The 19910-nt window shown below is 36.8% G+C and overlaps 3 protein-coding genes and 1 long non-coding RNA gene across 7 annotated transcripts; 2 read left to right on the top strand and 2 right to left on the bottom strand.

Moving 5' to 3' along the window:
• The first annotated feature begins 129 nt into the window (after nucleotides 1–129).
• Nucleotides 130–5270, top strand: LOC113644645 (complement C1r-A subcomponent-like). 2 transcript variants are annotated; one of them, XM_027149673.2, is made up of 11 exons: nucleotides 130–453; nucleotides 1027–1240; nucleotides 1379–1559; nucleotides 1891–2013; nucleotides 2679–2794; nucleotides 2885–2963; nucleotides 3062–3193; nucleotides 3376–3456; nucleotides 3574–3767; nucleotides 4363–4580; nucleotides 4730–5270. In XM_027149673.2, exons 1-11 carry the CDS (start codon nucleotides 428–430, stop codon nucleotides 5073–5075), a joined length of 1710 nt encoding a protein of 569 aa, XP_027005474.1. In that variant the 5' UTR covers nucleotides 130–427; the 3' UTR covers nucleotides 5076–5270. The 2 variants fall into 2 exon arrangements, with proteins under 2 accessions (XP_027005474.1, XP_047667621.1); XM_047811665.1 differs by lacking the exon at nucleotides 1027–1240.
• LOC125140897 lies at nucleotides 2057–5935 on the bottom strand. The gene is made up of 2 exons (XR_007140215.1): nucleotides 5463–5935; nucleotides 2057–4887 (listed from the first exon to the last, which is right to left on the bottom strand). It is a non-coding gene; the product is annotated as an uncharacterized LOC125140897 (long non-coding RNA).
• A 99-nt stretch (nucleotides 5936–6034) lies between these two features.
• tapbpl (TAP binding protein like) lies at nucleotides 6035–15219 on the top strand. Of its 3 annotated transcripts, none has more exons than XR_003441055.2 (10): nucleotides 6313–6849; nucleotides 6977–7177; nucleotides 7485–7763; nucleotides 8533–8721; nucleotides 10209–10376; nucleotides 10527–10630; nucleotides 11044–11284; nucleotides 11855–11925; nucleotides 12087–12160; nucleotides 14948–15219. XR_003441055.2 is itself a non-coding variant. In XM_027149771.2 (10 exons), exons 1-8 carry the CDS (start codon nucleotides 6804–6806, stop codon nucleotides 11923–11925), a joined length of 1299 nt encoding a protein of 432 aa, XP_027005572.2. In that variant the 5' UTR covers nucleotides 6313–6803; the 3' UTR covers nucleotides 12087–12125; nucleotides 14948–15219. The 3 variants fall into 3 exon arrangements, 2 of the variants coding, with proteins under 2 accessions (XP_027005571.2, XP_027005572.2); XM_027149771.2 differs by having other exon boundaries at nucleotides 12087–12125; XM_027149770.2 differs by lacking the exon at nucleotides 14948–15219 and having other exon boundaries at nucleotides 6035–6849; nucleotides 12087–13051.
• Nucleotides 13550–19040, bottom strand: vamp1b (vesicle associated membrane protein 1b). Its single transcript, XM_047811569.1, has 6 exons — nucleotides 18851–19040; nucleotides 18456–18617; nucleotides 17478–17634; nucleotides 16851–17009; nucleotides 15558–15609; nucleotides 13550–14974 (listed from the first exon to the last, which is right to left on the bottom strand). Coding segments are annotated over exons 2-6 (387 nt in total). The 5' UTR covers nucleotides 18458–18617; nucleotides 18851–19040; the 3' UTR covers nucleotides 13550–14957.
• Nucleotides 19041–19910: the final 870 nt, after the last annotated feature.

The raw sequence follows: 19910 nt of genomic DNA on the forward strand, positions 1-19910 counted from the left end.
CCTTTTTTACATAACATTAATTTCAGTAACAAAGCATCCAAAAACAACATCAGTTTCAGTAAATCATGTGATATACCAAATGCACCTTGGTCCGTGAGCAGCTCAGTCCAAATTTCTCTTGTTCCTCAGTTCAGTGGACAATTTGGTATTCTATTGCAAATTCCATGTTATCATGTGGGTAAAAAAACTCTTCTACTGAACTGGAAATGTGTCCATTGTTATTTCTTTCTCATATATTGCATCTGGAGCCCAATCTTGCTCATGTGAATATAAATATCCTTATTAATTTAACATTAATTGTAAACCCTACAAATGGACTTTGTACTCTTATTAGCCTACTGTTTATTTATCTAACCCTCTGTCCCCATGTTTATACTGTTCTTGCGTTTTTATTCACTCTGTTTGTTTGACTTTGAACACTGCAATAATGGACTTACATTTGAAACTAAAATGGTGCGTATGATTTATTTTTGTCAGCTTTTAAGTTAATAAAAGGTCAAGTTAATCAGTTTCGTTGTATTAAGATTACAGACACTATTGCATAATCTATGTACAGAAAATTAGTCAGTCTGTGTGTCTCTCTATAAATGGAAAGGTTAAAAATCTAAATTATTTTAGCTACTGTATATTAAATTTGTTTGTCTTTCACATGCATTCAAACAGGGTATTGGTACAGGACATAACCTTTACTACAGGCTCACTATAACTGAACTAAATACATTTTTACAAAATATGTATAAATGTATAGGCAGTTTTTTACACATTAGTAAAGACTTTAATTGCCTTTAACAGATTTCTTGCACTGGCATTTATTTAATTGGTTTTACACGTAAAATTGAGACAGCATATTACTTAGAAATTTAACTGAGAGTCTTATTCGATAATCTCCATAGTTTATTGTCATTTTAGTTCACCTATTAAAATATAACCAGTGAACTACAACAACCTAACTGGATAAATTAATACATAGAATTTTTTTTGTTTCTTTTAAACGGAATAATAACACCCCCCTATTTTCCCTGCCAGGCTTTTTATAATCTCTATCAACTTGCAAATATGGAGTTTTGTATACATGTCAGTCATGTATGGTGAGTTACACTCTCCTAATTACCCTGAACATTATCCAGCTCCCCTTTATAAACACTGGGACCTGGAGGTGCCTCTTGGCTATCACATTCAGATCAATTTCAACTATCTCAATATCAAGCCTTCACAAGGCTGCGGGAACGATTCTCTCACGGTACATGTGATATATAATTCTTATGATATGACTCTGTTCTATAATGTCACTATTACATCACTACATCTTGTAGAATATGAGGAGATTGTTGATCTATTTAAGGAGTTGTTTTTGTCCTATGTATCTGAAATACTGCAGATATCCTATAAGGAGAAAGTGATGAAGTACTGTGGTGACAAGGATTCAAAGAGCCACAGTCATCCAGGAAACAGTTCCATTTTCATACCCACCGCTAAAGTAAAGCTCTCACTTCGTACTAATGAAGTGAACCAAGGGCCTACCCTTCCTGTGGGCTTCTCTGCATTTTACCAGGCTAAAGGTGACATATAAAATTTCTTAGGAGCGGTAATAGATTTTTTTTTTCATATTGATAAAATATACACAAGCATGATACATTTTAAGTAAATGAGTAAAGATAATAAGTAAAAGTACCCAAAAAATGCAACCAATTTAATATAACAAATATACAACAAATATAACATTTAATATATCCTACATATGTTTCTTTTACAGTATTTCTGTTCTCACTGACTGGGCTTAATTAAATAAAAATAATTACAAGTGTAATAATTCTTTCAGTAAATTATTTCAATCTAATTTAATATGACAAAGCAATTTAATATGATAAAAGGCAGGGTTGTGTTATACAGATAGAGATGAGTGTTCGAGTCAAGTTCCTCCCTGCACTCAAATCTGCCTCAACACCATGGGCTCATACCTTTGTGCATGCTATCATGGCTTCAAGCTGGATGCTGATCAGCGCACATGTGTTCGTGAGTTTTACGCTAAACAAGATTATAAAACAAGTGATCCTGATTGTGATAGCACATTCTTTAATAATACTGTATACATCCTGACATCCCACATGATCACTACACATGTAACAGTCTTTTTAAACAAAATGATTGCTACGACTGAAAAAACAATCCATTTAAAATAATTAATCAAGGCAAAATCACGCATGCTTCATTAAATGTGAAAATGTGTGATTTTATTGTAATACAGATTCAGTATTGTTTCAAATATGTAGAAAATGACTCCTTAATAAAATCAGTACATATACATGTACCTATAAATGGGACTAAGGCTAAGACGTTTTTTTATTAATGCTTTATGAAGTAAAGTATGCAACTTATATGACATTTTTGAAAAAGGAACAAAAGAAAATGGAAAAATGGAAGTGTGGTGGAAAGGCAGTGAGGTCAACATCATCCGTGTGCTCTTACGGGAAAGCTTCACGATAGATTTTTGCATGGATATGGAATATGGTTATATGCGTGCTGAACCAACATTTTACCCTAAATTGATAATAATGTCTGCGATTTGTTCCAAACCCATGCGTTATGGGGATCACACATTCTAGATAAATATAAACTCTTATTTGTCCTTACTTCTTTAGAGTGATTTGTTTATTGTTGTTTTGTGTAATGTTCCCCAGGGATTAAGTGTGAGTCTCCAAAAGGCACAAACATGAGGATTATCCCAGTGCATTCCACGTACTACTACAGAGATGTGATCAGTGCTCAGTGTGACACAGGCTACAAAATCATTGTAGTAAGAACAGATGAACTTTTTTCCTAGGTAATGGATTGCATTTTACATAAACAATTTATATATATAAATTTGAATTAATATTTGTTTCAGAAAGGAGCTTTGTTCAATAATTACACATCAACTTGTCAAAGCAATGGCCAGTGGAGTTTACCTCTTCTTCAGTGCCACAGTAAGTCCAACTGTTTATTTCATTTATCTCACATATTGGATGCAAGTTAGTCATAAACATATTTGCGATTAAAATGTCCTTTTCTCTTTGAATTATAGTCATCCATTGTAAAAACCCACCACCCTTACTAAACGGAGAAGTGCTATTCATCTCTGGGGCTCATAATCAATATCAATCTGTTATCAAGCTGCACTGTAACAGGCCATACGTTCTTCCTGCCACATATAATGGTAAGATGTATGTTTTGTTACTGAGATGAATTTATTACAACTATTAAAAGAAACATGCCTTCTCGGTTTCAATCAGGTTAGTTTATTTTTAACTAGGTTTTATAGAACCACAGTTACCAGTTAAAAAGTAATTTGTTGCTTCATTTATTCATTTATTTGTTTATTAATGTGATTTCCTCCAGTAACCTACGCATGCCATGCAGATATGGAATGGAAAGATGACCAAAACAGTGTCATGTCCGTTACCCCAAAATGTGTCCTAGGTAATACTGTGAATAGAATCACAATAACATTCACCTTCAGTACCTCCTCTATGTTTGTGTGTAAGTGTTTTTTGCAAACACTGTCTTGGTCATATGGGTGAATTGTCTGATCATCAGAGTGTGGTCACCCACTGGTTGGCCTGGAGCGTCATAAGAGGGTTTTAGGAGGCCATCGTGCTCCACAGAGAGCTTTCCCCTGGTATGCCTTTATAAGCCCCTTACATGGAGGGGGAACTATCATAGCAGAGAAATGGATCTTAACAGCAGCAAATGTGATCAGTAACCAGATTAATGATCCCACAAAATTAAAGGTATGTTGTGTCACTTGGAGTTGGGCTCTTTCATGTAAAACCTTTGCTTTAGTGTTAAAATCAATTTAGGTATCATATACAGATTTCTCTTTCCTTAATATTTGCTAAATGGTATGTAAAATTAAAGCAAATGAAATGTAATTAATATTTTTGTCATATTTTGTATATTTTTTATATTTTGTCCATACTTATTCTGCCTAGAACTTCTAAGCACACTCTTCTAAACAATTTTGGTTAATGTTCCTAACCGGTTACAGAACACTGTTGTATACACTCATTTACCACTTTACTAGGAACACCCGAGGACCTGTTATATACACTTTTTCAATCAGCTAATCATATGGCAGTAGTTCAGTGGATAAAATTAAGTTCTTCTATTAGTGCCCTTGCACCAGCACAGCACTCAAATAATGTCAGCCACCTGACCACTGGGTATTAACAACTTACAGAATTTATATTGTAGTTCTATGATTAATGCATTATTAGTTCACCATAGGTTTACAGATATTTTCCCATTTATCAAACAGAACTCGGATGATAAGCAGCAGTGATACTAGTGAACTTCACATATTTTGGTTTTTCTATCTGTTTTCAGGTATATGTCGGAGTCACCAATATACAAAAATTATCTAAATTATCACATCTTCAAGTCAAGTCTTTACACATTCACCCCTTGTATAATAACCCGGATGGTACAAACTATGACAATGATATTGCACTGATTCAACTGGAGAAGCCCATTCTGTACAATGCTGATGTTATGCCATTGTGTTTGCCTTCACAAGATACTGAAATTACACCTGGGGTTACTGGGTAATGTTTTCTAAACACAACACAGCTATAGGCTGCATTCTATAGTTTCTTATTCTTACTCACTTTTTATATAACATTTACATGCATGTGGTAAATAACAGCAAAGTTAATTAAATTAACCAAAATTATTGTTTCTCCTTCATTTTCAGATGGGTAAGTGGATTTGGTCAAACAGAGAGAAGTGCTCTAGCCAGGTTTCTCAGATATACCTCCATTCCTCTTGTGGAACAAAAGACATGCCAAAATTTTGTTGATAAAGTAGGGATCCCGGTGGCCTTGACAGAAAACATGTTCTGTGCTGGTGTACCTGAAGGTGGAAAAGACACATGTGAAGGGGATGGTGGTGGGTCACTTGTGTTAAAAAAGGATGGTGTGTTCTGGGCCACAGGCATAGCTAGCTGGGGGCATGGCTGTGGCATACCAGGTAGATATGGAGTGTACACTCAGGTTTCACGATATACAGACTGGATAAACAAGATAATGAGTGAAAGCTAAGATCAGTATACAGTAGATTTGTAACATCATTACAGTGTTTGGGGCAGAGTTTCAGTGTGTCTCTCATGAGCTATTTGAGTCAGTTAATGTTACGATGTGTAAACTGCATCTGTAAACTGTGCAAAGTAAAACATCTGAAAAATAAAAGTAAAGTAAAAATAGCCTTAATTAATAAAGTGCCCAACAGTATCTGGATCGTTTGTCATAGCGTATATCTTTAAGAAATATGTTGGTATTTAACAACACTACCTGCTCAACACACTAGATTCACAGCTTCACTTTACAGTGTCATGGATTTTGGCACAACAACTACAACAATAATCAAGTGAGCATTTGCAAATTGAAGTTTTCTGCACAAGTTTTTTTTTTACAGCAATACATTATCACCTAAGGATGAAGTCATCTTAGATTGGAAATGGCAATGCTTGGCTGATGAAGCGGCAGCTGAACCTCTTCACTGGGAGACCTGGACTGAAATATGGAAAGAACACACACATACACACACAATGTACATTTTACCTGGAATGTATTATAAGAAGAAGGCAAGCTGGTGGAGGCAGTGTGATGCTCTGACCAATATTCCGCTGGAATATTTTGGGTCCCGTCATTCGAGCGGATGTTACTATCAACATCATCAAAGAAGTTTATTAAAACCAGGGCTCTCAAGTTTTGAAGACAGGCAAGAGTGACATCTCCAACCCTCCACCCAAAAACAACAATGGGGTGCCCCTACTTGCCCCCCCCCCTCCCAAAAAAAAAGAAAAAGAAAATTTATGACATAAAACATTCCAAAACTTAATATTTTAATTAAACAAAACATATTAAATTATATATTGTAGTGCTGTTGGTTAGTAGCCTTATTTTTCTGAGATTTAATTTAGGATAAATTCATTATTTTATAAAATGTCATAAAACCGGGGCCCCTGCACCATCTCAGGGCCTCCAGTTTGAGAACCACTGGGGCCTAGACTACTTTTTCTGAGCAGGTGTTGTCAGTGAACAGGCTGTAAAACTGTTGGCTAAGTTATGTCATTGTTTGTGTCAAACAAGTTGTGAATTTGTTGTAACATTAAAGATGGAGATCATGACTTACTCTGTGCTGAAAGTGATGCTCGCATCTCCAGTGGTTTTCTCTGTGGGTGAACGAGGATGATGCTGAACAATTCCAGGATATGATTTTTTTTCTTCACTGGTTGTTGCGCTAAATCTTACCCATATACAATAGTGCTATTTTCTGATTGGCTATTGTGTAGCTTCCTTTTTTTTTGATTGGCTTTTTTAAGTGTCAGGCTTGACTAAGAACTCCAGGGGAGATGCGCTTGAGATTCCTGCCCGGTTCCATAGAGACAGCGGTACGGACAGATTGTTATTAAAACAAACTAAGCATTATAATACATTTCAAACCGAATATAACTGGCCGTTTAGTCTCCTTTAAAACATGACCTCCTACCGCAACTGCTTTCACTTTCACTTTGAAGCTAGCAAACTAAAGCGCATTGCTTCTGTTAGCGCGCAGCTTGTGTGCGTCTGGTTGCTGCGTGAGACACAAACTGCGCATCTTAAGGCGGAAGTTTGCTCTGAAATGAAAAGTGAAACTACACCGAATTAGGGGATGTCCAAACCCCGACAATCATTTAGAGCGGATCTGATCGTGATTATTTATTTTTCCAGATTAAACAGTTGACTGTTCTGGTGTTGCAGTTACAGGCTTTGTAGGAATAATCCGTCATGCTTGAAATCTTTTTTCTCGCTTCTCTGCACGCGTTGACACACAGTGAGTTTTACAGTGGATTTCTTTTGTATCACAATCACAATATTGTGAAATATACAGTATGGGTGTATGTTGTTTTGTATGCTATGGCAGATCTGTTTTTTTCTGTACTTGTTTGTGTGTCTCTCAGGTGTGCAGGTTGCTGATGTGGTGCTGTCCTGCTCCTACATTGAGGAAGGTGGAGGAATAACTGGCTCTCATTTCATACGCTCCCCTGCCACTATGGTACTAAGGGACCTTCCTATGAGTGCTGACCTCTCAGCAGAAGCCATCACGCCCTACGTCCATCCCGACACCCCTAATGCTGATGACCTTATTTTTGAGGCCACAGGTAAAAGTTAAAATACCATATTGTCCATATACATCAGCGGTGTCCAATCTTATCCGGAAAAGGCCGGTGTGGGTGCAGGTTTTCATTCATACCAAGCAGAAGTCACACCTGATTCCACCTGTTTAATCAGTTGTTCTTGGCTTTTAGTAAACTTTGGGGTGGTTTCTGCTTGGTTGGAATGAAAACCTGCACCCACGTTGTCCCTTTCCGGATAAGATTGGACACCGCTGCTCTACTTCTTCTAAATGTCATCTATTTTGTAATTAGCTTTCTGAGTATTTATACTGTTGCTTTGTATTTGGGTTAGCTTTATCAGTGGAGATACCTGAAGCAGAGTCTCTTCTCCATGCTGATTGTAATGAACAGGAAGTGACATGTGAACTGAGTCATTATATCCCACGAGGCACAAAACCGGATTCTGTACCTGTTTATTTCATCGCGTCAGTACAGCTTGAAGGAGGCGGTGTTGGCTTCACTCTGGTGCTACAGATAATAACCAATGAGAATCCAGAATCAAATACTGCATCACTAATACAGAGTAAACTTCAGCTTCCTCTCAGCCAGTGGGGAACTCTGATCACAGATGGTATTGTTCTATTCAATTCTAACCACTATGAGTTTATTTCCTTACACCACAAGTGTTTGTTTCCTTATTCTAATTACTACATAATGCTCAAAGTCCTCAGATAAAAGGTGATTTTAATTGTTGATTCAGTATTTACTTTGAGTCCTGACTTATAACTTACAGGACTTAAAGGATCTGCTACTAATGTCTTGGTGCTAAAGCACACCTTTATAGGTATTGTGGAGTCCAGGCCTTAATGGGCTCAGAACTTTTTTAGTGGAACAAGAAGAAACAAGAAAATATTAGGCAGGTGATTTTAATGTTAGGACTAATCTGTGTCTATGCAACAATATAATAATACATAATAGACTAAATGAAACAAATATTATGGTACATATAACACAGTACTATTCACAGTGTCCCCCCTATTTGTTCATCCAGTTATCTAAAAGAAAAGGCAAAGATACTTTAAATAATTTCAGTGTGTTGGTATCTTTAAATATTTAGAAGTAAAAAAGGTTTGAGGATTAGTAAGTAGACAGACCAAATTGAAAACAAATGATGAAATACATTTGAGAGTAATGTCTTATTAGTGTCTCAAAATATGCATTAAATGGTCAATAAGTTCTTTTTTGTAATGAAAAACGTTAACAATAAGTATCGAAAAATTGCACATAAAAGACTTCTTGTAATCTTTCATAGCAGTATATGTTATTATTCATCTTATCATCCCTTACTGCTTCATACACACTATTTTACTATCTGTCTACTCTGTTTCTTGACTTTGCAGTTGTGTTTGTGGTGTTCTCTCGCTCACCTTCCGTTGCGGCCGCTATAGGTGAAGACATTGTATTAGACTGTGGTTATAGGCAAAGGGACACCCCCCCAGTGCAGAATCTGGGTCTTGAGTGGCGCTGGCAATATAGAGGACAAGGCAAAACCATTCTGGATATGAAAGAGACTGAGGCAGGATCAATCTGTAAGTAAATCTGTGAATGTACAGGTGAATCTCAATAAATTAAAATGTCATGGAAAAGTTTATGTATTTCAGTAATTCAACTCAAATTGTGAAACTTGTGTATTATATAAATTCAGTACACAGATTTAAGTAAGTTTAAGTTTTTGGTTCTTTTATTTGTGATGATTTTGGCTCACATTTAACAAAAAACCATCAATTCACTATCTCAAAAAAAAGAATATGGTAACATGCCAATCAGTTAATCAACTCAAAACACCTGCAAAGGTTTCCTGAGCCATAAAAATGGTCTCTCAATTTGGTTTACTAGACTACACACTAATGGTGAAGATTGCTGATCTGACAGTTGTTTAGAAGAGTGCTGTATCCAAGCATGTTAACAGAAAGTTGAGTGGAATGAAAAAGTGTGGAAGTTAACCGAGAGAACCGCAGCCTCTTGTTAAGCCACTCCTGTACCACAGACAATGTTAGAGGTGTCTTAGCTGGGCTAAGGAGAAGAAGCACTGGACTGTTGCCCAGTGGTCCAAAGTCCACTTTTCAGATGAGAGCAAATTTTGTATTTCATTTCGAAACCAAGGTCCTAGAATTTGGAGTAAAGGTGGAAAAGCTCATAGCCCAAGTTGCTAGAAGTCCAGTGTTAAGTTTTCACAGTCTGTGATGATTTGGGGTGCAATGTCATCTGCTTGTGTTGGTCCACTCTGTTTTTTGAAAACCAAAGTCACTGCACGCATTTACCAAGAAATATTAGAGCACCTCATGCTTCCTTCTGCTGACCAGCTCTTTTAAGATGCTGATTTCATTTTCCAGCAGGCCAAAACTACCATAGGCATTAAAAGTTTGTTACATGAAAATGGTTTTGGTGTCATTGACTGGCCAGCAAACTCACCAGACCTGAACCAGTATTGTCAAGAGAAAATTGGGAAACAAGAGAATAAAAAAATGCAGATGAGCTGAAGGCCACTGTCAAACCTGGGTTTCCATACCACCTCAGCAGTGACACAGACTGATCACCTCCATGCCACTAGCAAATATTGAGTACATATACATTAAATGAAAATCCAGAAAGCCAACAATTCACTAAAAATGTTTTGTCTTATGAAGTATTCTAATTTTTTGAGATAGTGAATCGGTGGGTTTTTGTTAAATGTGAGACAAAATCATCACAATTAAAAGTACCAAAAACTTAAACTAATTCAGTCTGTGTGTACTGAATTTATATAATACACGGGTTTCACTATTTGAGTTGAATTACTGAAATAAATGAACTTTTCCACGACATTCTATTTTACTGAGATGCATCTGTATATCCAATAAATAAACATGATGGTATATTCTGTGAATAATGTGTACATAAAACTTGAAAAGTTTGATATTTATTAGAAACTCTAGTCTCAGTTTTGTTTTCCCATATCTATTAAAATTCACAGTTCACAGTTAGCACATGTCTGAATAATATTTTCTAAATTATTTATTTGTTTTCTGGCCTGTAGTGGCAGTGGATCGAGAGGAAACAAGTGCAAACTCGACCTTACTAGTTAGAGATGGAAATGCATCTCTGACCATGATGAAGTTAAAGGTCTCAGATGAAGGCACATACATCTGCACCATTAGTTCTGCACCCTTTCAGACTCAGCAAATCGTTCAGCTGAACATCATACGTGAGTGTTTGGCTAGTATGTGGTCCAATATCAAACGTGGTCAAATATCTTTGCTCTTGGGATTACTTATGTGAAAAGCAACAGTTTAATATTTCATTACAATGGTTATCGTCTGTTGATGCTGACGTCTGTATTTCTGTCTGTTTTTAGAACCTCCGAGAGTTTCATTTGATGGAAACAAAATAACATTTCAAGATGAGGCACCAAAGAGACTGAGTTGTCACTGTGAGCGTTATTACCCCCTCGATGTAGAGGTGTGTATTTACATGCAGTCAGCACTCAATGCTAATATAGCTAGCCCATAGTTCGAGAAATAGGAGTGTGTCAAGTGCAAATTGCAAAATTGTTACAGTGTGACTGAGATTTCATGAGTGCAACTTTTAAAAAACTTCCCACTATGTCATTCTCATTGACTTGTCATGCATATTAACCCGAGTTATCCGGATGGTCCTCACAGTCATAGAACCACAGTTATACAGTATAAGCATCCTTCCTTTCTACTACCTTTTAAAGCTATAGTGTTTGCAATATGTCCTAATAGAATATTGCCAATACCATGCTTTATTGAGACTTAGAATTACAGCTAAAGAATTTCTTTTATAATATGTTGATCCTTTTATACCGTTTATACCATATACTGTATAATACTCATTAATACTTTGTGTAGGTGGAGTGGTTTTGTCAGCTCCCTTCAGAGACAGAGAGCATCTCCCTGACAGATGGATCCTCTCTCTCTAGCCATCGGCAGCACAGTGATGGGACGTTTTCTCTCTCATCCTTCCTCGTTGTCCGCCCAACTGAGTATCCTCCCGGAACTGTGTTTACATGCAGGGTCTCTCACATTGGCCTGCAAACTCCCAGTGATGTTAGCCTGACAGTTCTCAAACCTGATCAAATCAAGAGCATGGGTGAGTAAGAGGTGATTTTATAACCTCTCTGAAAAAAGGGTACTACCATTCCTTGTTGATTCGTGTGGAACTCTTAACATATTCTTATATGTGTAGTATACAGTATGTATATCTTTTACATTAAAGGCTCATGTAGTGTACATTTAAATCAATAAATTAAAATATATTAATGCTCACTCCAGGTATTAAAGATAAGCATACTCAGCAATAGGTGTACAATTACAATACAGTTTTTTCTCAGAATGTCAGGACTGACTGTATGCCAGAGATGACTGTGTGAGGCTTTATAATAATAATAATATACTAACTAAAGTGTATAAAATATCCAGATGACTGTACTAATTCAAAATAAATTATTAGTAGTAATTATTACTAATTCACATCTATATAATGAACTCTTTATCCATGCATATGGGTGTATAGGTGAAGAATATTTAAGGCAAATCTATGTAAAAATGTTACCATATACAAGTGTAGCATGTTGCCATATATTGGTTACAGTTTAAGTTTCTTTGTGTGATTACTGTACTTTTTGTCTAAAGCCTTTTTTCCTCTTGATGAATATAACAGGGGAATATTACTGGATGATTCTGGCGACACTGATTTTGTCCATACTGTTTTTATATCAAGCATTAAGATAGGTATGTATAATTACTTTCTGTTACATACCACCACCTTAAGTGTTGATTATAACTGTATAAATAAGGTATTTGTTATAAAACGTTTAATACGTGATTTTATAGAACACTGACAATATTTAATAATAAAACAAAATAAAAATGTCTTCTTACTGTATTAACAGGTGCTGAACATCTTAATGGGTGGCGTGATGGCTCAGCAGGTAGAGTCTCACCTGGGGATTAATCCTGAGCTCAGGTTATTGTCTGGGCAGTTTCATTTCTCTGTCTGTCTGTGAGGGTTTGCTCCAGTTTTATCCTACAATGTGTGTGTGTGTGTGTGTGTGTGTGTGTGTGTGTGTGTGTGTGTGTGTGTGTGTGTGTGTGTGTGTGTGTGTGTGTGTGTGTGTGTGTGTGTGTGTGTGTGTGTGCACATGTTTTTAACACCCTAGAGGCCAAGTGTCCCAAAAAGGATAGGAATATCTGAATCCCCATGAGGCAAACAAAAAACACATGAAAGCTCTAGGATGTGTTCATTTTGATACTGAGGTTAATTCTGTGATTACATTTTGTTGTAGAATAATATTAACAAAAAAGGTGTGTGTGTGTGTGTGTGTGTGTGTGTGTGTGCGCATGTGTGTGCGTGAGTGTGTCTGTGTGTCTACAATGAACTGTATAATGTAAAATAAACCTGTCATTTTTTTTTGTCAGCTGTATGTATGGGTGCACATATAAAGCTGAATGGTGATATGTGTTAAGTTAAAATGTGAAGCATCAAATCTATCAAACACTGGACTCTTTTCTTGTCGAAATTCTTGTTGTTGTCCTTGCCTGTTTGCAATAACTAACTAATAACATACTAGGCTTTTTTTGAGCAAATATTAATACTGCTGCACATGCTTTTTTCACAGCAAGTCATCTTTTAAATCTATTATTTAAGTCATCCCAGAATAAATACGGTTTGGTTTATGGTCAGTTTATGTAATTCACAACTGCTTAATTCCTATCAAAATATTCCTCATACAGTTTGAAATAAAAACCACAATCCATATCTGCATATACATCACTGAACATTTGACTGTATATATATTGTTTCTCTATAAATGTTCTGTTCACTTGAAGTTGTCACTAATACACATGACGTTTCACATGAAGTGTGGATTTAAAATTTTTTTATTGGCATCAGCAAAAGTGTTAGAGCAAATAGGCATGCTTCTGAATTCTTCTCTGGTTTTTCTAAATGGACATAAGTGATTTGCTTTCCTGTTGTTCAGTGCTAAATCTTTCATAAATGGCATTTAGCGATGTGCCATACAAACACTTTGAGTTCACCTGCAAAATGGAAAGTGAAAGCTCTTGCAATTGTACTGCATAGAAAAATAATAACATTTTTGTATATGAAGGACATTTGATTTAAAATAACATACTACATGGCAAGTTGAGTCAATGTTATTTTTTCTCATGTAGCAGGGCATTGTATGTTCTGGCAGGCTCGCAGACCTTACATTTTGTACACTGAAGATATGTCATAGAAGCAGTGACATGTTTCTGTTGGGGCTGTACATTAGGCAGTACGAGTCAAGGGCATGAAGTCTTATATTGTGTCCAATTTTCCATGCAAGTAATTAGACACAAATTAATTACTAATTGTTAGTGTGTGTGTGTGTGTGTGTGTGTGTGTGTGTGTGTGTGTGTGTGTGTGTGTGTGTGTGTGTGTGTGTGTGTGTGTGTGTGTGTGTGGGTCAGTCTATGAATGTTGTTAAACAATAGAAATCCTAAGCTGACATTTTGTATAGCTCTGCAATGTGTGTGTGTGTGTGTGTTTGTGTGTGTGTGTGTGTGTGTGTGTGTGTGTGTGTGTGTGTGTGTGTGTGTGTGTGTGTGTGTGTGTGTGTGTGTGTGTGTGTGTGTGCATGAGTTTCCTTAACCAATATGTAAAAATCTTTCCCTGTTTCTCCCTCACATCCCTGTTCACCTCTTCCTTTTATATTTCTGTTTCTTATACTCTGCCTCTTTATTTGATATACAGAAAAAAATTAACAAGATATTTATTTCTAATTCTATCTATATATCTGAAAATGAGTTTCTATCATTAATGTTTGCGATGACAATTACACATATACAATAAAAGTCATTTAAATTCATGTATCATCTAGACACTAACAGATACAAGCAGATAAAGGGGGATAAAGCCATAAACAGTGTGATAGTAGGAAAGAGCATGTGTTGCATATGTTATGTTATGTTATGTTATGTTATGTTATGTTATGTTATGTTATGTTATGTTATGTTATGTTATGTTATGTTATGTTATGTTATGTTAGTTTACTAATTTCCAAAGCTGAGGATGTTTGGCTTCACAAGTAGAAAGTGGATTGTGGATTCCCTGACTTTGATTTCTTTGTCACTTAATTAATTAAACTCACACTTGTTTCACAAATGAGTTTAAACTCACACTTGTTTCACCTTTAGCTTCCTTCCCTTTTATCAAACTAATCCCACAAATGCTCATGGTGTATGTCCCTGTGTGTGTGTGTGTGTGTGTGTGTGTGTGTGTGTGTGTGTGTGTGTGTGTGTGTGTGTGTGTGTGTGTGTGTGTGTGTGTGTGTGTGTGTGTGTGTGTCTGTGTCTGTGTCTGTGTGTGCGTGTGTGTGCATGCGTGCGTGCGTGCGTGCGTGTCTCTGTGTGTGTGTGTGTTTGTGTGTGTTTGTGTGTGCGCGCGTGTGCATGCGTGCGTGCGTGCGTGCATGCGTGTCTGTGTGTGTGTGTGTGTCTGTGTCTGTGTGTGTGTGTTATGTCAGAGATTCTAAGACAAGGAGCTATAAGAAATCAGAATGAATGAGTAAAGAGCATAGCAGATTATGTGAGAACAGGAAGCTTGTGAATCTGATTACTGCTGTCACACTGAGTAAGTAGCAGATGTCTGGAATAAGAGGCCTTGATAGTAAAAATAGAGGGAACATGAAAAGGCATGGACTTATGAGTGGACTTTTCATGTTTTGGTTGTTCTTCTGCCTCCTTTAACTGGTTTTCTTATCTCTGTCAGCTGGGTGAGCTCATGAGAAGAAATACACTGTAAAGGAATAAGAGAAGAAGAAGAAGAAGAAGATTCAAGGAGGGGACAGAAGAGAAAAAGATTAAGTGATCATTAACTAACAGACATGCACACATTTAAAATAGCCCAGATTCATATACTGTAGCAGTGTGGCTTCCTTTCTCAGTAGCTGAGTATTTAATGGACGGTATGCTCTTCCTAAAGAATGAGCAGGCATAACTGCACAAAATGTTTTGCTGAATAAATTATTGAACATGTTTTAAGAGAGAGTAGTCTGGTCATTAATCATGAGTTCTGACAAGAAAACGAGGGAAAAAAGAATTTAAATTGGATTTCAAATTGATTTCATCTCTTGTAAAAACGGATTTTTTTTAATAAATTGCAGTGCTTACAAAAGCATTATTATTACTGTTATTATTATTATTATTATTATTAGTAGTAGTAGTAGTAGTTCATCCTATTAGTTCATTTGTGAACTAAAATATAAGTAGCATGTATCTTTATAATACATTTGTAATCTACAAAAAAGAAATCCATCATTTAATTTAAATGCATTTAAGTGATGTAGAATGTTTGAAAAATTATAAATAGTGGAACTCACAGAAGATTATTCCGACCACAATGACTCCAATAATACCCATCATTATCATCATCTGAAGGAAAAAACAGAGAAACAAAAGTCGTGGTCAATAACAGTTACAGTATCATACAACTACACAGTACACTGTATTTTTCTGATTACAAAGTCACTGTAAACTGTTTCTATTTCTTCTTATAGAATCATAATTATTCAGAATGTCATTTCTTTACTTTCTCACATTTAGATAATGTAGTCAGACTTCTTTCCTGCCTGAAGATCAGGCATGATGCTGTTTGAAGGATCTGAACTGGTGTTTGATGTACAGTATAAGTACAAATCTCCCCCAATTCTTGCCCAAGACTCCTGACTATGAATAGTATTACAGGACTGTCAGCTTGATGCTCTCCAGCTCAGGAAAATTCTTAAAAGGTATTTTGTCCACTGACTGAATAATCATGTCTTTTTGTCCTTACCACAATATCCTACGGTACGTTTAAGCCACAATATATCCGTTACTGAGTAACGCCTGGGCCAAAAACTCACCTCTCAAAAGTGTTTAATTAAGAATGATATCTATAGGAAGTGAGTAAAATAGCCAAGGACTGCCTGACAGAACGATTTAACAATGTCAAACGGCAACAGATATCAGAACGTCTCTGATTCATGCTGTCAGTCTTGCTTTCTCATAGGAGGTGGAGAAAAAAATTAAGGCTAAAACGTTCAAAAAATAATCGTATATTAATTAAACAGAGGTAAGTGTTTACAATGTAACCTTAATATACTTTTCCAATACTCCTAACAAATTCTATATATCAAATATATACCAAAAAACTAAAATACTACATATTAAATCATTTAGTATTGTGGTTAATATCTTAGTAATGCTTTTGTTTAGCATGCCTAATGGTATCTACACCAACTGCTCAACTGCTGTCACATCCCTGGGGCTTACATTTGCACTCATTAACTAATTATAACCACACGCACTGCACTTTTCATGGCTCCTGAGATTATAATAAGTAAATACAACATAAATAAGAGGTATTTTCCTTACACAAAATCTCTCTTCATATCTGGTGCTCTCAATGTGTAATTTTATTATTTTTCTCCTTATATGCTCTTGCTCTTTTTTTTTCTCATGCTTAATCATATCTGTGGACATGTTAAGATTTAACAGGACCGCTGTATGCTCATTCAAACCAAATGATTAATTATAAGCTATAAATCTAAAAAAAAAAAGTGGAATTTCTATTTTAATTTCATGTGTCGACTCTGGTTTCAGATGGCACTGTGTCTGCACTCAGGCTTCCTCACCTTACAGTTCTTCCACCAGTATTTGTTCTTCAGCTTGGCAGCACAGCTCTCGAACTGAGAGGCTCCAGCCTGCAATGCATCAGCCCTGTCGTCTAGCTCGGACAGTTTCTGGTCCCGCTCCAAGACTTTATCCACATTCACACGCATTATATCAACAACCTTCACAGAAAAGCAGGTCATTAATTTTAACATAAATAGAATTTTAATTTTCACTAAAGTTTTATTATTTATTGTACATTGCATTTAGTTGATAAATAGAGAGGATATAGGAACTATATTTGGTGATTACTGGTGAAATTTCTATTGCAGTACTTAATTCAAATCAAAAATTCAAAACTTTTAAATTTCAAGAATCTCAGCCAGTTCTGAGACTTTAATAAACTGGGCCATAAAGTTTTTTGTTTTTGCCAATGAGAAAAACAATGCAGGTACAAGTTTTCACTTTACTACGTGATACATATAAGAGTTGAATTGCAAACTATAGTTCATGTCTCTCAGCATGCATAAACATCAGAGATATATCAATGCAATATGAGGCTGGCAGTTAGAAAAAGAAAAAAAAATGGCATCAATATATACTCCAACCTCATCTAAGGGACTTCACTTGAATTCCTGAGACATGCTCACCTCTTCCACCTGAGCCTGTGTCTGCTGTAGTCGACGATTGCTGGAGGTGTTGGGAGGAGGTGGAGGAGGGCCTGTGCCCGGTGCTCCATCTGCTCCGGGTGCGCCAGGAGCCCCAGGAGCTCCTCCAGGAGCTGCAGCATCTGGACCTGGAGCTGACCTGAACATGAAGCCAGCAGAGGATTATATGTACAAAATGGGTACATGTTTATAGGAATAGCAAACTTCAGGTCTGGAAGGCTGTATACAGCAGAATTTTGTGTTTTCCTATTTAACACACCAGATTCATCCCATGAATGTTTAATAAATGAGGTAGAATTCAGTGGTTTTGTAGCCCTCCAGGTATGAGGTCTGGCTTGTTTCAGAGTTTTGAAAACATTGTCCTATTTCTAAAGCTATGCTGTGTTGGACGCTGGATGACTATGAATAATGAGGACACCATAGCACAGTAACCAGTCACGCACAAAGTCCATTGCTGCACTGATCTCATTCTGAAGTGCGCATTTCCAGGAAAGATTTAATTATTAGATTTAATTTAATTCTGTGTGATGCGCTACTAATAACTAAATGAACTTAATTCATAATATTATATGTATATATAATTGTATATATTTTTTAGATATTTATTTTTTATAAAATTATATATATATATATATATATACTTTTACACTATATTTATGAATTACATTCAGTTTAGTTATTAGTAGAGCATCTTAAAACTATTTTTACATTTTCCCTCCTTCCTTTAAGTAGGATAGCTCAGCTGCTTACAGTAAAATAATGAATGATTTGTGCCATAGCAGCAGTAGAATCCGTTCTGTTCAGTGGACCAGATCGTGAATGGAAAGAAAAAAGGAAGTAGCAGTAAAAAATCTCGAGTTGTAAAATGACAACAAATGGCACAATAACGTGCGCGAAATGCTGTTAGAGCGCACAGAGACACACTGTATGCAATAGCAAGAAGTCCGCATTGATACTCACATGCTCTCTGCAGCGCTTTCGCCTTGATGAAGACGAGGAGGAAGAGGAGAGAGAGATGAAGGGGGAAGGGTTTTAAGTCAGCGAGATACCAGGAGATCAGGATAACAGCAGGATTAAAAGTCCCTGAATGGTACACCAATGTCCAACGCAGATGGGGAGATCCTGGGAGCAGAGTGAAGAGAAGAGAAGATCTCACTGCTGCAGCAGGAGCATCAGCTTGAATGGCGCATTACGAGAAACTATAATTCACCCAGAACCAAGTGGCAACCGAGTCCTGGCAGCACACATACACTTAAACACACATAAACACACACACGCAAACACACAGTATGTATCCGGTGTTTTCTTCCAAGAGAAATAAAGATACTATGGAGTCTGCACAAAATAAACCATACGGGTCTCTCCTAGGTCGGCTTGGAGAGTTTTAAGGCTGTCTTCTTCCTCTTCTTCTTTCTGTCTGTGTGTGTGTGTGTGTGTGTGTGTGTGTGTGTGTGTGTGTGTGTGTGTGTGTGTGTGTGTGTGTGTGTGTGTGTGTGTGTGTGTGTGTGTGTAGGTTTTGTACTAGCGCAGGACTCTCTTCTCACTACTGCAATTATGCGTCGCCGCCCCCCCCCCCCGCCCTTTCTTAGCTGGGACTCTCTCTCTCTCTCTCTCTCTCTCTCTCTCTCTCTCTCTCTCTCTCACACACACACACACACACACACACACACACACACACACACACACACACACACACACACACACACACACACACACACACACTCACTCACTCTGCGCTAACACGCCTGGGACGCTCATAGTGTTGAGTTTGCTATTTTACTCTGTCTAGAACGGTCTTCTCTCCTCCTCTTCCTCTACCCGTGCGTATACAACATTGCTGCTAATAAAGCACTGTTCTCCAAGCCATACCCTATACTGCACCTGCCCAAAACACATTTTTGTTATACATCCATTCTTGAAAAAATGAAGTAATAATGTCACACACATCTGTTTCAGCTCCTGGCACAATGTCATATCTAATTGCATTATACAAGGGAGATGCTTTCATACAGGATACAGAGTCCTCTCTTCATCCTACTGCTGCACTAAAGACAAATCACTACAAGCTAGCCTACACACAGGTACTGTAAAAAGGCCTTAATTACTCTGACAATAAAACATCTGCTTAAATAGCTTAAACTGTTTGCAAGAAAAAAAATTATATCCATATTTCTTCACGCCTTCGATTTGGGTTCATCTGCTTTCTTCCATCTCAGAAAATATGCTGATGGGAACATTAGCAACTCTAAATTGCCCCTAGATATAAACGTGTGTGCATTTTGCATTGCAGCGGATGTGAGGAATCCATTGACCACTCTGATTGAGTTTTAGCCAAGCAAATCCTCAATGGGAGAAAATCACCTTTAAATATTCCATCAATCAGCCCTATATGGCAGTGGGACAAGATGGAAGTGA

Source organism: Tachysurus fulvidraco, chromosome 3 (genome assembly GCF_022655615.1).
Source record: "Tachysurus fulvidraco isolate hzauxx_2018 chromosome 3, HZAU_PFXX_2.0, whole genome shotgun sequence".
Taxonomy (NCBI): Eukaryota; Metazoa; Chordata; class Actinopteri; order Siluriformes; family Bagridae; genus Tachysurus; species Tachysurus fulvidraco.

What these genes read in the sequence shown, in the direction of transcription:
- vamp1b (XM_047811569.1), bottom strand. An exon ending in CACAGGCTCAGGTGGAAGAG is followed by an intron (nt 17,010 to 17,477) that starts GTGAGCATGTCT and finishes TTTTCTGTGAAG; the next exon opens with GTTGTTGATATAATGCGTGT. An exon ending in ACTGGTGGAAGAACTGTAAG is followed by an intron (nt 15,610 to 16,850) that starts GTGAGGAAGCCT and finishes TTTTTCCTTCAG; the next exon opens with ATGATGATAATGATGGGTAT.
- tapbpl (XM_027149770.2), top strand. Translation starts at nt 6,804, where the DNA reads ATGCTTGAAATCTTTTTTCTCGCTTCTCTGCACGCGTTGACACACA. An exon ending in GGGAACTCTGATCACAGATG is followed by an intron (nt 7,764 to 8,532) that starts GTATTGTTCTAT and finishes TTGACTTTGCAG; the next exon opens with TTGTGTTTGTGGTGTTCTCT. An exon ending in GACTGAGGCAGGATCAATCT is followed by an intron (nt 8,722 to 10,208) that starts GTAAGTAAATCT and finishes TCTGGCCTGTAG; the next exon opens with TGGCAGTGGATCGAGAGGAA.
- LOC113644645 (XM_027149673.2), top strand. Translation starts at nt 428, where the DNA reads ATGGACTTACATTTGAAACTAAAATG. An exon ending in TGATCAGCGCACATGTGTTC is followed by an intron (nt 2,014 to 2,678) that starts GTGAGTTTTACG and finishes AATGTTCCCCAG; the next exon opens with GGATTAAGTGTGAGTCTCCA. An exon ending in TCTTCCTGCCACATATAATG is followed by an intron (nt 3,194 to 3,375) that starts GTAAGATGTATG and finishes GATTTCCTCCAG; the next exon opens with TAACCTACGCATGCCATGCA.